This window comes from Alosa pseudoharengus, unplaced genomic scaffold (assembly GCF_046254945.1).
Source record: "Alosa pseudoharengus isolate Yale_2024_CS ecotype anadromous, Long Island Sound unplaced genomic scaffold, YU_APseudo_1.1 YU_APseudo_1.1_scf_22, whole genome shotgun sequence".
Classification (NCBI taxonomy): Eukaryota; Metazoa; Chordata; class Actinopteri; order Clupeiformes; family Clupeidae; genus Alosa; species Alosa pseudoharengus.
Genome location: NW_027468680.1, coordinates 254,019 through 270,475, shown reverse-complemented (window position 1 = coordinate 270,475; position 16,457 = coordinate 254,019). Strand labels below are relative to the sequence as shown.

Below are 16,457 nucleotides of genomic sequence, written 5' to 3'. Positions count from 1 at the left end.
TTCATTGTCGAAGGTGCATGGTCAAGTAAAATTCTTACTTTGGAAAACAAACATTTGCCGATATCATCGCCGATCATCAGAATATTGCTCTGGACTGCAGGTAACTTGTTAAGCCAGTGGTTCTCAAACTTTTATTTAATTCCCCACTTTGATCAAGGGACATGACTGATCATAGTGGAGATAACGTGTTATCCCGAGGCCTTTGCCAGTCAGCATCTCCGACGGTAGTCTACCCTATTAAAAATATAAGTTTTCGATGTCCCAAACGGAGAGACATAGGCTACTTTATTGTTTTTAACAATCTCTATGCTACTCACAAAAATTTAGGCATGGGGACATGGTGAAGTAGGCTATCCAACTGTCGTGTGTTAAATTATTGTGATTACGTGCCAGTGGTTTTCAAACATGCGTGACTCGAACATCTAACTAAATGCAACAGGCTCATATCGTCCTCGCATTCGCAAAATGAGGACCAGTGTTTTGTCAAATTGCAAATAGCTATTCGTTTTAACGATTTTTTATGATAGTATGCTTTTTGTATAGGCTACTATCTTAATCTTGGAATATCGGGAGGGAAGTGGCACGTCTGCAGTCAGCCAAATATGAATGTAATGCGGCATAAAGCAGATGTATTTGTTTATTGTACAGAAAAATAAAAATGACATGTCAAGCAGTCAATTGACTACATTGCAGTCAAGAAGTAGGGCAAATTAAGACACTGTTTTGATTTGCGTAGTTGCATTGCCCCCAACACTGACAATAACATATAGCAGATTTCGATTTTCGCTACCACCGTGTAGTCAAGCCTTAAGCCATACCCAAGTAGCCTTAATCGAGGTAATGTTTAATTATGCATGATTTATTTTGTTATTGAATTCGTAGGCTGGGATTCCTCTCGGTAACAATTATGTTTGGTAGCCTCCTGCTTTTTCAGAGGGGGCGGCAGTCAGGCTACTGACAGAGCGATGTACAGTGGCAGAGCGACGCACAGTGGCTGAAAGTGGTACTAAAGCTTCACGCAGCTTCACGCCTCGTAATGCGCGAATGAAGTGGCCATTTGAAAGCGATGCCCACTGTATATACTATACTATACTGTTAACAACTGGATGCTTTCGGCTTAGATGTTGAATTATCATTGATGTGCTGTTTTGGTACTCCAGTTCTGCTTTGCAATTTACACATTGCACCTTGTCTTCTTTTCTAAGTTTGAAATGATCCCAAAACTTTGGACATTCTCTGCCTTTTACGGACGGTGTCTTGGCTCTCTGTCATCTCGCCAACTTAATTCTGAAAGTGGTGTGCCCGTCAGTAATAACAGTCCGTGTGATGCAATAATCCCTGAGCTGAGGCACGCCCCCTTTTGGTCGGAATTCTGACTGTCCACCTCGAGGCTCCTGAGGGTGCACCGAGCTGAACGTGCGAGTTGAAAACAAAGATGAATGCTCTTACACACTTGATTACTGCTTTAATCCAGTCACCAATTTATGCATTGCCCAGTCTTACTCCATAGATATGAAAATGTGTTTACTCCATAGATATGAAAATGCGTTTACTCCATTGATATGAAGATGCGTTTACTCCATAGATATGAAAACGCGTACTTACTCCATAGATATGAAGATGCGTTTGAAGATGCGTTTACTCCATAGATATGAAGATGCGTTTGAAGATGTGTTTACTCCATAGATATGAAGATGCGTTTGAAGATGTGTTTACTCCATAGATATGAAGATGCGTTTACTCCATAGATATGAAGATGCGTTTATTCCCTAGATATGAAGATGCGTTTACTCCATAGATATGAAAATGATTCACACACCATAGCTGGCCACTCACTCACAACTCACTGTCATCAGGTCAGTGTTGGGCAAGTTACTGAAAATTAGTAATTAGTTACAGTTACTAGTTACTTCTTTCAAAAGTAATTCAATTACGTTACCAATTACTGTATATCAAAAGTAATTAGTTACTAGAGAAAGTAACTTTTGAGTTACTTTTAAGTCTGCTTTTAAAATGTCAATATGAACAGTACTGAACAGTCACACACACAATAAACCTAATTTTTGGACCTATTTATTGTAGTTTCAACGGGCCTTCAAATCAATAGCCGTGTGCATGAGTTCTCAAACTTTTTCCGACCACAAAACATTCTACAATGCATGAAGGCCTCCCTGACCTTGTTTTGCGCCACCCTCACCATCTAGGTGGTTTGATAGATATGTACAGTACACTGCCTACTGCTTTCCTACTACTTGCCTTCTGCAATATAGTAATAAGTTATTATTATCATTATTATTGCAATCCTTCTGTAGGCTACATGGAATTCGTTCAATGGGAAGTAATGTGAAACAATGTTAAATGGCCTATTTTCAAAGCAGTTATTGTCTGCTCACACACACATAACCTTAGGTTATCCTCATCCTGCTTTGAACACAGTTGTATTATATAGCATTTTAAGCACCACCAGTTTGGGAAAAGCCTGCGCTGCACAAGTGCTGACCTACCAAAATAAGTTCTAATGCATCCGAGATTTTGGGATTGTCGCGCACTATGCAGAAGGTTACTCTTCAGCTGATAAGGTGTTCCAGAGAGAAGTTGCATGTTCCGTCGCAGACAAATGAATCCATAACACCATGGACGTCAATTCCGATGTAAACATATAGCCTACTGTGCAAATAACTCAAGTCGCTACGGTAGGCTATTTGGAGGTTTCTTTATCTGGTAAGTAAAATCTGCATTTTCCTCTCGAGTTAAACGTGTGCTTGCTTGTGCCAAGGCTATATATAGGCTACCGTAGCCTATTGGTGTTGTGGCGTGGCTATGTTGTAAGAATGAGAAATTGATATAACGAGGCTTTTGAGCAATAGGCGAAAAAGAGCGGAGATAAACAACAATGCGCTTTTACTGTAGTGGAGCTTACGAGATGGAAACGAAAGGGAAAAGGCTTTTTAAGATGCCCATTTAAATTGGTAATGCACTCTTGTGTGTTTTAGCATAAATCCGAAATAAGGAGGAATGTGAGGGGGCTCCTATTAACTGTAAAGAATGCATCTGCAATCTAAACATGAAACACAATCGCTGGAAACACAGCTAAGGTCGGGAGACAAAGCAGCAAATGTGCATCTTGTCTGCAGTCGTTCATTCAAGATCAACAGAGTAACGCAAGTAACGAACTCTTTGAAATGTCAGTAATTGTAATTGCGTTACTGGATTTACAAAAATACTTCGTTACATGCTCGTTACCACTAAAAGTAGTGGAATTACAGTAACGCGTTACTTTGTAACGCATTACTCCCAACACTGCATCAGGTTCACTTAAAGGAGCCACGCATAGGCCTAGACTACTGGTATTTTGTTGACTGACATCAGGTTCACTTAAAGGAGCCACGCATAGGCCTAGACTACTGCTATTTTGTTGACTGATGTTGTTCTATTGAGGACTATCATGAGTTCTGTTCGTTATTGGTGGTGATGCTTATTAAATGCTGTCCCCAGTTCACTTTTCAAATTTTTTTTCAAGGGTATTATTATCGGTTATCATATCGGTATCGGCCACAACAGAGCAATAAATATTGGTTATCGTTATCGGCCCTAAAATTTCATATTGGCGCATCTCTAAAATGTAGACATATAGTTAAAAAACCAAAGAGGATCACCGGAATTTATTTTTATCTTTTCAGAGTCATGCACAACATTCTTATCAGTGTAGCCTAACAATTCTAAATGCACCTTGCGCAATGGGCCACGGGCGGACCAAGAGGTCCGAATCAAATCAGACCAGGTAGGCTCAATTCCTCTCTCTTTATGAAGCTGCACAATGAAGTTTAAACATGACATAGAGCCCTATTTTGGCGATCTAAAACGCATGGTCACTGGCGAATAGCTTAAATACATTTAGAGGTTTGTCCAGTCCACATTCGAGGTGGTTTTGTTATCAAACATTGGGCACTTGGCACAAAAAAGGTGGTTCTTATGTTTCTTAATCAGTCATGGGTGCGTTTTGGGCATAACATCCTTTAAACCAATGAAAATGACATCTGTCATTCCCTTTAATAGCAAGCAGTGCAACTAGCAGCACTTACCCTTATAATGTTTGAATGACTGACTGAATAAAAAAAACTATGGACATTTATTCTGCAGAGGAGTTGCTCCTTACATCTCGTGCGTTTTCAGCTGTGCTTCATATGCGCCTTTCGCTATAGACCAGGTTTGTCTTGGTCAGTGGCATAATGCTTTTTAAATGGTATAAGATAACGATTTTTAGACAATGCACCAGACCACTAACCTGACCCTAGCCATATGAATGTCGTTCCACTTAGCTCCGCCTAGCTTCACTCACATCCATCTGGGACCTCTTCCATTGAGAGTGATTTCTGCAACCGATTTTATGGTACAGCCAATCAGGACGCAGGGCGGGAGTTTCATAGATGTGGCATAGCGTAGAAGCGACTGTGAGACTGTTATTAGCGTCACGGGTTGGCTTCGATGTAAGTGGTTGAAGTAGCACGTCAATAGATGACGGACAAGTGGCTTATTCAATCATATGCAAGCATTTTTTGATTAGGCCCAGCCTTCTGAAGCAACACTTCAATGGATCGGTTCCAGATGGATGAGTGGAGCTAGGCGGAGCGAAATTCATCTGGCTATTGTCAGGTTACCAGACCACACCTTAGGTCGGTAATTGCCACACTCCTGGGCACATTGGTTAATAAAAGAGAAGCGCATGGTGTAAGATAGGAATAAACTTTGTGATAAGAATACACTATGTGATAAGAATAAACTTTGTGATAAGAATACACATATACATAATATGTTTCACAACAGTATCTATGTAACAAATACAATACAATACACACACCCACATACAGTACAAAGATGTAAACACACAGAAGTAAACACACACACATATGTAAACACACACACACAGATTTAATAAATGTTGGGTGTTGTAACAGCTCTCCCTGGTGGAAATGAGGCTGCTTGCACTCTGGCCCAGAGTAATAACTCCCCCTGGTGGAGATGAGGCTGTTTGCCCTGTTCAGACGATTTTCCTTTCTCTCCAGTTCCCTGTTTTATTCTCTTTACCAAAGTAAACAGCTAAAGTGCGAATGCTAGACAGGAGGTGTAGTTTTGTTCAGCAGCCTCTGGAAAGAAGCTGAGCCTGAGCCTGCTGGTGCGGGAGCGCAGGCTCCTGCATCGCCTGCCAGATGGAAGAAGACTGAAAAGACCATGGGTTGTAGGGGTGAACGATTTTGGAAAAAAATCCAATTGCGATTTTTCTCACCAATATTGCGATTGCGATGCGATATGCGATTATTTTTAAGCTTTTTATCTTCTGTCTTATTCAACAAAGACAAGCAATATATTATTCTATAGAATGACCAACACAAAATTAGATAAGTTAAACATAAACTGTTCTTTCCTGGAGCCCAGGCCTATGTTATGATGGCATTAGGTCATTGAACAAGATTGATGAATGAAATATTTTTTATTTAACTATTTTTTGTTTTTTTAGTATATTTGTTTGGGCTTTTTGCCTTTATTTGGACAGGACAGTGGAGAGTGAGACAGGAAGCAAGTGGGAGAGAGAGATGGGGTGGGATCTGGAAATGACCGCAGGTCGGACTCGAACCTGGGTCCCCGTGGGCACTCGGACCCGTACATGGTACGGACACTGTAGCCTGCTGCGCCACAGCGCCCCCTATTTAACTATTTTAATCACATTAGTAGACCTATATTTGTTGAACTTCCAGCCTTCATGACCTTCTAGATATGACCTTCTTTCGTTAGTTAACAAATACATGCAGTGGCACTGACACGGCTTCTCATTGTCCTGTGCTCTCCATACACACGCGTGCGTGCGCACGCCCACACACACACACACACACACACACAGACCCGCTCCTCTCCTCTGTAGGCTACTTGCACGTGAATCGGAACAAACTACTGTAGATTGTTGTAGCGCAAATAAATGCGGCCGAATGACCGTTCGGCTCGGTGTTAACTAAAGGTTAGCATCATCAACACCGCAGCGCAATACGCATGCATGCAAATTAACTAGTTTGTGCATATCACAACAAAGCCAATCGCGGAGACAAAACTCTTTAAACAGGCAAAGTTATCAGCAGTTAGCAGCATGTATGTAGCCTAGAGCCTTAGCTGGTAAGCTAATGTTAGAACAGCTGGGTTTTTGCATCATTATGCATCAATTCATTACCTGTGAGATGAAATGTTTGTGCCGCCAACCCCCTTGGATATCGCAAATGCCCCCACTGTCACTGTACTCCAGTAAACGTCCCCAGTGCACAGGTGAATGGCTGCTGTGCTGTGCAGCCTAAACAGTCGTGGAGTTTTAATCGTCAGCTGGACAAGTGAACGAAGTTACCAGCCAGAATAGCAGCACAGGGGAATTATGAACTAGAACCATGGACATGGCAGGTTCGGGCAAAAGGTAATGAAGAGGTTTATTTTTAACCAAAGTAGCTCTACTGATCAAACCTTTCTTGACACTGTTAGCTGGTCCTCTTGTTTACGTTTTTTGCTTCTTCAATGGTCCGTGAAAAGAGTCGGTGGCGCGTCGGCAAGCGCAAGTATAAATGCGTTTTGGTGACGTCACATATTACAAATCGCAGCCTTTGCGGTTTGAAAATCGCGTTTCATCATATCGCGATATTATCGCAAATGCAATAAATCGTTCAGCCCTAATGGGTTGGGTGGGTGGCATCCTTGGCAATGGATTTGGCTTTGTTTGTACAGCGTTTATGATGTGTGTTGAGAATGGAGGGGGGTTGGGAGCCAGTAGTCCTCTGGGCAGATTTCACTACTTTACTGCGATCAGCAGTGCTGCAGTTGTCGTAACAACAACTGTGTGTGTGTGTGTGTGTGTGTAATGTGTGTGTGTGTGTGTGTGTGTGTAATGTGTGTGTGTGTGTAATGTGTGTGTGTGTGTGTGTGTGTGTAACAGAGGTCGTAATTTGTCCGCCGCTCACGGCCCTCGAACCCGCCACCTCCACACACACCGGCATGGGAGTGGAACGCTCTAATCCTAAAAGCCCCGGCTCCCAACTCAGCGGTTAGAAGCGTTCTTAAGGTTAGGGGTGTGAGGATTTACACGTGCAACTAGCATGCTAGCTCAGTTCGCCTCTGTTACACTCACCTCCCTAAATCCTCACTCCCATGATCCGGGTCTACGGCACCACTGTAACAGAGGTCGGGGTTGATCCAAGGGGGCGAGTTCAGGGGGTTGGTTATCCAGTTCAATCGATCCAAGGGGACTGACTCGCCATCCAGTGTTCCAGTGTACATAAAAAAACAATTGGAGTTCGAGATTTCAAAAACACAGGTCTTCTAGCTTCAACAATAAACATAGAAAAATAGGTACAAGGAAAGGTAAGATGATTCGATACAATAGGTAGATTTAGAAAAAGTTATATTATCACATGAGTATTATTTTTCTTAAGAGGGTTATCAATCACTTTTAATCAAATTCATTCAAGTGGAGTCTCGAGTGAAAAAACAAACCCGTCACCTAGGAGATGACTGTACCAAAATAAAAGTCGTTTAGAATACATTCACTTTCAAGCAGACCAAAAAGAGAGTAAACTCAGCTTCTTGTTCTTGCTATTTATTCACATTAATTCATATTTATATATTAAAATATTTATTGTACTCAAACCATTCTAAAACTAAAGTTATGGTCTTAGTAACCTAACTTTAAGGTGGGTTACATACCATACAGAGATGGAGTTTGTGAGTATGCTCTCAATGGTAGTGTAGGATCATTATGACCCCTTCTGAATGTATGCCACGTTTCGTGTTATTCCGTTCATGAGGGGCCATATCAGCTACACACACACACACACGCACAGTACATGGGACATAGGTGTGCTTTCTTATCCATAGAAAAGCGAAGGCGTTGATGTGCCTTCTTCATCAGACTGGAGGAGTTGAGAGACCAAGAAAGATTTTCTGTATCTCGGGATACTGTCAACTTTAAAAGTAGATCTCCCGGATTAGGGTCTCTGTTATCCTTTATTGAGGTGATGGCGTCCTCTCTAACCTATGGCTAGATTAGGGTCTCCTCTGTAACATGGGGCTGAAATGGTTGATGTAGCTGCTGCAGCTACTTTAATCATGTTGTTGTTGTTGTTGTTTGTTCAGCTGGAGTACACAGCACGGCTGGACTTCCTGTGGCGTGTTCAGGCTCAGGAGGAGATCGGAGAGATGCGGGAGATCCGTGAACACAACGAGAACCTGCTGCGCAATATCCTCCCCTCACACGTCGCACGACACTTCCTGGAGAAGGACCGCGATAACGAGGTAAGAACTGCAGCTTTTCCCTCTGTTAGTGCTCCACCTACTGGTTAAACAGAAGAACTACAGCACTACCCCACCTACTGGTGAAACAGAAGAATTACAGCTATCCAACTGTTAGTGAAAGCACTGCCCCACCTACTGGTGAAACAGAAGAACTACAGCTATCCCCACCTACTGGTGAAACAAAAGAACTACAGCTATCCCCACTGTTAGTGAAAGCACTACCACAAAGCACAAGAATCCTCCATATAAATGCATGAGTAAATTCATAACACGAATATGACAGTAGACGTGTGTGTGTGTGTGTGTGTGTGATGTTTAGGAGCTGTATTCCCAGTCCTATGAGGCGGTGGGAGTGATGTTTGCCTCCATTCCTGGCTTCGCTGATTTCTACTCCCAGACGGAGATGAACAACCAGGGAGTGGAGTGCCTGCGCCTCCTCAATGAGATCATCACCGACTTTGATGAGGTCAGTCATATCTAGTCTAAGATCATCACCGACTTTGATGAGGTCAGTCATATCTAGTCTAAGATCATCACCGACTTTGATGAGGTCAGTCATATCTAGTCTAAGATCATCACCGACTTTGATCAGTCCTTCCAGGATTTCGCGAGGATTTTTTGTGATTGATGCGATCTAAAATGCCTGATTTCGCGTCAACTTTTCTAAAAAATTGCGATGGAAGTTGCGGTGTTTTTAGCTGTTTGTTGCGAAGAAATTGCGGTAGTGAAAATTGCAAAAATAGTTGCGATTTTTATTTTTTTAAATCATTTTTTAATTGAGGGTAATTAAGGTTAGTACGACCAAAATTGCACTGATCTTGATGCTTATTAAAAAGGATAAGTAAAGGTAAATAGTAAGGGTTACAGAAAATCAAAGTAGGCCTACTTTATTTGAGTAAATATTTTTACTGGGGTAATTCACAAAGCAGTAGCCTATAACCTTTCGTAGAACTGTCCAAAAAAGACAGCCCCCTAAAGAGATGGCATCATGTCATATGTTTCAATACATTCATATATGTTATAATTCATATTAAGTTCATATCTTTTTAATAATTCATATTCTGTGACTTGCATAATTACTAATAGCCAACTAAGTCATCTAGTAATAGCCATCTAGTAATTTCATATTGATTTAAACTATTAGACTACACTTTTCTTTAATGTTATTACATTGGTGGTGTGTAAGTCTAATTGACTGCCTGCCACTTTAAGGACGTGAGAGTAGCCTAATAACATTTCTAAGTGGATTGGAACACTTGCATCTCACTGTGTTCGGCTATGACTGGAAATAACTTTGCATAGTGCATTACGATATGTGGATGGAATTCGGGATGTTTTCTATGTCATTAGTTAAAATAAATGTTAAAAAATAACTCGTATGAAATCATTCTTGGATCATAGAAGAGGTAAATGTCTTACAATGTTATTAATTTCTATGATTTTGGTAGCACTGCACTACACAAACTGAGCCCACAAGCTAGCAAACATGACACGAGCTAAAAGGACATCTCCAGGTGTAAACGTTTGCCAATGGGTTGCATATTATAGCCTACTCAAATGTCAGTAAACCAAGTAGGCCTTAATTAACTTACTTTCATTGCCTAGGCAGGTTAGCAACACCAGCTTGATGGATGCAAGTAAAGCAGATCATTAACGTTAGCCTTCTATTTATTGTCATCAAAACTGCAGAGGAGTGAACAAGTCTCTGGTGTCTGCAGAAGTGAGTGTGGCATCTGACTCATATTCTGTGCAAGGGACTGTTGTGGTAGGTGAAATTTCACGGGGAAACCATGATGATTGGCCAAATTTGCGAAAAAGTTGCAGTGTTTGGACAAAATTGCGAGGTCGCCCAGAATTCACGAGGATTTGCTGAATTTGCGTTAATTGTTGCGATCGCGAAATCCTGGAGGGACTGTTTGATGAGGTCAGTCATATCTAAGATCATCACTGACTTTGATGAGGTCAGTCATATCTAGTCTAAGATCATCACTGACTTTGATGAGGTCAGTCATATCTAAGATCATCACTGACTTTGATGAGGTCAGTCATATCTAGTCTAAGATCATCACCGACTTTGATGAGGTCAGTCATATCTAGTCTAAGATCATCACCGACTTTGATGAGGTCTGTCATATCGTCACTGTTTGATAAGACGTCTAGTTTAAGATCATCACTGTGTTTGATAAGAGAGTAACAGCTAGTTTAAGATCATCATTGTTTGATAAGAGAATAATGATGTTCTTAACACACACACACACACACACACACACACACACACACACACACCTGTTGCAGTTGCTGGGGGAAGAGCGGTTCCAGGATGTGGAAAAGATCAAGACCATCGGCAGCACTTACATGGCCGTCTCAGGCCTATCCCCAGAGAGACAGGTACACACACACACACCTATACACACACACACACAGACATACACACACACACACACACTGACATGGCCGTCTCAGGCCTAAACAGGTGCACATTTTAACCATTTATATATGTTATATATTTATATATGTCCACATGAAGAAAAGTGGAGCAGGGACACAAATATTAAAGATGTAATATAATATGCACACAAACTTATGAACCAGTGTATAAGCATAATACTCAATTCTTATGGGTATAAATAACAATGTCTCCGCCATATGTGGTGGCTGCCAACTATAGCACTTACGGCACAACTATAGCACTTACGGCACAACTATAGCACTTACGGCACAGTACTTTGTAAGCCCTTTAGCCCTCTGTTGCAGCCCTCTTACTACCAACCTGTGTGTGTCCTAGTGTGTGTCCTAGTGTGTGTGTCCTAGTGTATGTGTCCTACTGTGTGTGTCCTAGTGTGTGTGTCCTACTGTGTGTGTCCTAGTGTGTGTGTCCTACTGTGTGTGTCCTAGTGTGTGTGTCCTAGTGTGTGTGTCCTAGTGCAGTGTTTCCCAAAGTCTGGGTCGCGACCCACGGGTGGGTCGCAGAAGATTTTATTTGGGTCGCCAGCACAATTTATGTTGTGTTATAGGCCTAACTGATACCATTTGTCATTTGATACCAGGAAAGCTAACAGTTTTCTATTAGGATGTAGATTGTTAACTACCACAGTCACGGTTTCGTCATAAAAGCTCATGAAACTGGCGCATGAAACTGGGGGACGAACGCATTGCAGAGGGGGTGCCAGCATGGATATCTACCTCTCAAAATGAAACCATTCTATGGGGCGCCTGCCATGTACCTCGCAGTTGCAAACTGCAAGGGACATGAATCCGCCTATTTGCACGAACATTAATAGATACCAGTTCCTCAACTTTTCCGATTAAAATCTAGTGACCGTGCTGTCAAGTAAAGCAGACATTCAGACCGGACATAAGGCCATTCAATTTGCATACAGTTTCGATTGCAGATGTAATCTTTAAAGTTAATAGCAACCTCCTCACATTCTTATTTCTGATTTAAAATGCACAACAGTGCATTATAGTCTACAATTTAAATGGGCATTTTAAACACTATTCCTCTCGTTTTCTACTTCGCTATCTCCAAAGTAAAGGCGCATTCTTCCGGCTATTGCGCAAACGCCTCTTGTTCTGATATAACGACTATACAATATAATATAATACAACAATACAATATAACGACTTGAGTTATTTGCTGTTTACATTGGAATTGACGTCCACAGTGTTATGGACCCATTTGTCTGCAACGCAATGTAGCCTACAACATTTTTCTTTAGAAATACAGGAACAGCTTACTATGCTGACGAATGACGACTGCGCAACATGCGAGAATTTGCCCTACTCTCGGATGCGCATTAAAACGTATCTTTTCAGTATTCATTTCCAACTTTTCACGCTGATGGTGCTCAAAATACAACACACCCGTGTTCAAAGCAGGGATCCTATAGCAATGTATGGTTGGGGGAGGCATAGAAAAGTTGGAGAACCTGTGGCCTAAAACAATATTGGTGGTTGCAGGGTAGATTTGAAGTGAAATGGGTCGCGATGGTCTGTCATTTTTAAAAAGTGGGTCGCCAGAAAAAAAGTTTGGGAAACACTGTCCTAGTGTGTGTGTCCTAGGCTGCGGAATATGAAAACAAGTAGTCTGCACCTATAGCCTAGTTCTGAGATGGTGTTTAGGAGTGGACACACACAAACACCTATAGCTTAGCTCTGAGATGGTGTTTAGGACTGGACACACACACACACCTATAGCTTAGCTCTGAGATGGTGTTTAGGAGTGGACACACACACACCTTTAGCCTAGCTCTGAGATGGTGTTTAGGAGTGGACACACACACACACACACATCTATAGCCTAGCTTAGATGGTGCTTAGGAGTGGTTGGTATTGAATGATCTTGATCTCGAAAGCCTTCTCCATGTTAGAATCAAAGGTGCAGTCTACCTAAAAAAAACACGTCATTGGACTCCTCATTGATTATTCATTCATCTCATTGATGTGACAGTGTTTTATTCTGCAGTGTGATGCAAGCAATAAGGGACCTCAAAATGCCACAATGCAAGAAATAAAGTTATCTATATACTATAGCAGTGGGATCATGCAGTAATTTACAGTAACAAATCCAGATATATATTTACATAATTAAACATACACTACTCCGGTGGCATAGTACACGCGATACCGTGGCATAGAAAACAACCAATATTCCCGACCACCTCAACAGCACACCAACCACTTGGCCCACTATAGTAACAGCACGCCAACTACTCGGCCCACCATAGCAACAGCACGCCAACTACTCGGCCCACCATAGCAACAGCACACCAACCACTCGGCCCACCATAGCAACAGCACGCCACCACGCCCACCATAGCAACAGCACGCCAACCACTCGGCCCACCATAGCAACAGCATGCCAACAGCATGCCTACTACTTGGCCCACAATAGAAAGCAAGGGAACTGCCCTGATAGTATTGGTGTGCAACAGCATGCCGACTACTCTGCCCACAATAAACTATCTTATCTCCTATCTTGAGCATCTTGAGTATCTTATCTCACACACAACCCTCTATACACACACAGCTGTAGACAAATTGAGAAGATAATAAGGCCATTTTCTGTCTTTGCTCTCTTTGTGTGTGTGTGTGTGTGTGTGTATGTGTTACATGTGCATGGGGATGTCTGTATGAATGTGTGTGTATCTGTCTGTGTGTGTGTGTGTGTGTGTGTGTGTGTGACTGCAGCAGTGTGAGGATCGCTGGGGCCACCTGTGTGCTTTGGCAGACTTTGCCTTAGCACTGAATGAGAGCATCCAGGAGATCAACACACACTCCTTCAACAACTTCCAACTGCGCATCGGTGAGCCACACTACATAACCCAACACCACACCACATTACCCAACACCACATTACCCACCACACCACATTACTCACACCACATTACCCAACACCACACTACATTACCCAACAACACACCACATTACCCAACACCACACTACATTACCCAACACCACACCACATTACTCACACCACATTACCCAACACCACACCACATTACCCAACACCACACTACATTACCCAACACCACACTACATTACACCACACCACATTACCCAACACCACACCACATTACCCAACACCACACCACATTACCGAACACCACACTACATTACCCTGTGTCCCATAACACCAAACATAGACCCACACACGCCCTCATACACACACCTTCACTTGTAAACCCCTAATATACACACAACCTCACCTGTAAACACCTAACACACACAACCTCACCTGTAAACCCCCTCACCTGTAAACACCTAATACACACACACCCTCACCTGTAAACCCCTAATACACACACACCCTCACCTGTAAACCCCCTCACCATTAAACACCTAATATACACACCCTCACCTGTAAACCCCTAATATACACACCCTCACCTGTAACCCCCCTCACCTGTAAACCCCTAATATGCTGTTGTGTGTTTACACCTGGCAGGCATGGCCCATGGATCTGTGGTTGCCGGGGTGATAGGTGCTAAGAAACCGCAGTATGACATCTGGGGTAAGACGGTGAACCTGGCGAGCCGTATGGACAGCACGGGCGTGAGTGGGCGCGTTCAGCTGCCGCACGACACCTTCCTGATCCTGAGCCAGCGAGGCTTCGCCTTCCAGCGCCGCGGCCCGGTGCACGTGCGTGGCATCAGCGAGCAGGAAGGCCCCGTCTGCACGCACTTCCTGACGGGCCGCCAGCAGCCCTGCCCCCTGGGCCTCCAGCCGCGCCGTGCCACCGGTCAATATTCGCTCGCCGCCGTGGTGCTTGGCCTGGTGCAGTCGCTCAACCGCCAGAAGCACAAGCACATCCTCAACGATAACAATGCCACGGGCATCATGAAGGCCACCTACGGCCACCGCAGGACCCTGCTCTCCCCTACTCCAGCTCCACCTGATTCAAACCACACTGAAGGCCCAGACAAGAATGAGCTGGCCTAGACATCGCCTGAATAAAAAAATACATTGAGGGCCCAGACAACAATGAGCTGGCCTAGCGATCGCCAGAATAAAAAAATACATTGAGGGCCCAGACAACAATGAGCTGGCCTAGAGATCGCCAGAATAATAAAATACATTGAGGGCCCAGACAACAATGAGCTGGCCTAGAGATCGCCAGAATAAAAAAAAAAAACACATTGAGGGCCCAGACAACAATGACCTGGCCTAGAGATCACCAGAACAAAAGGCATCCACCCAAGAAAGAACTGGCCTACAGATCGCCAAAAATAAAAACATCCTCTCAAAAATGAGCTGGCCTAGTGATTGCCAGAATAAAAAAAAACATCCACCCTGGTTGGCTGATGTTACACTAACCTTGGCAAGAGACAGTCCCAATAAAATACTGAGGAGGTTTGGATAGAACTGAGGTTGCTATAGACACACACCAGACAACCCACTGGCATGCAGATGGCCAAGGTAGATTAACTGGGGGTCCTGTCAGGGGGCTGCCTGAATGAACATAGTTTTCCTCTCCAAGTATAAGCAAAAAATACACTAAAAATAGGCTGACAGTGTAGCTCTTGAGACTACCTTAACAAAGAACTGAGGTGTCTTAGACTACCTAAGTAAGAGTTGTCCAAGTTGTCACACAAGGGTTAATGACACTGCACTGAATAAGACTGAGCATTTTTAAAGATTGCCTGACAAAAAAAAAAAAAAATTATTAGTCATAGAGACTTCTTGACTGAAAAGACTGTCCTCAAGAATGCCTGGGTAAAAAGACTGAGTTGACCTAGAAAATGCCTGAATAAAAAACTAAGGCTTACTGACATTTTTCTTGCCATCTTTCTTTTTGTATTTCTTTTGTATTTCGGGGAAGGGGGGAATAAATGATTTATTTTTTTTATAAATTACTGTGTCTGTGGTTAATTTTCAACATACACCTCTATTACGCTATAGAGATCACACATAATCTATTACACTAGAAAAACAGAGACATAATTTACTACACTAGAAACACAGACATAATCTACTACAATACTGCTGAAAAAAAACAGCCTGACCAGCTTAAGGTGGTTTGCTGGTTGACCAGCTTTTTAACCAGCTTGTTTGAACATCCTATGATGGTTGAACTGCTAGACCAGCAAAACTCTTGCAAAAACACCTTCAGCTGATTTACCCAGTTTACAATGGTAATTCAGCTGGTTTTGCTTGTCGTACCCTGCTGAAAAAACCAGCTAGAAACCAGCTTATGCTGGTAGCTGGTTTTAGCTGGTTTAAGCTGGTCTTTGCTGGTTTTCTTCCAGCTCTTGCTGGTCTTTGCTGGTGTAGCTGGTTGGACCACCAGCTGGATATGCTGGCGTGACCATCTGAGGAAGCTGGTCATGCTGGTTTGACCAGCCTGTCGTGTGGGATACAGCTGGTGCAAGATGGTCATGCTGGTGACCAGCCTGCCAAGCTTGACATTGTTGGTGTAAGATGGTCATGCTGGTTTGACCAACATAAGCTGGCACGCCCAGTTAAACCAGCAGTGTAGACCAGCAACACCAGCTAAAATGACCAGCTTGAGGTGGTATGACAAGCAAAACCAGCTGAATTACCATCGTTAGGTGGGTAAACCAGCTGAAGGTATGTTTTCGCAAGAGATTTGCTGGTCTAGCTGGTCAACCATCATAGGGTGGTCAAACAAGCTGGTT

The 16,457-nt window shown here is 42.9% G+C and overlaps 1 protein-coding gene across 1 annotated transcript in view; it reads left to right on the top strand.

The window, feature by feature from the left end:
• The window catches only part of adcy8 (adenylate cyclase 8 (brain)), an 83,838-nt gene extending 69,078 nt beyond the window's left edge, over positions 1 to 14,760 (top strand). The window contains exons 14-18 of the mRNA XM_076300065.1: positions 8,161 to 8,319; positions 8,639 to 8,785; positions 10,615 to 10,707; positions 13,510 to 13,624; positions 14,267 to 14,760. Of these exons, the coding sequence (XP_076156180.1) occupies positions 8,161 to 8,319; positions 8,639 to 8,785; positions 10,615 to 10,707; positions 13,510 to 13,624; positions 14,267 to 14,760 (1,008 nt within the window). The remainder of the gene's footprint in view (positions 1 to 8,160; positions 8,320 to 8,638; positions 8,786 to 10,614; positions 10,708 to 13,509; positions 13,625 to 14,266) is intronic.
• The last annotated feature ends 1,697 nt before the right edge of the window (positions 14,761 to 16,457 follow it).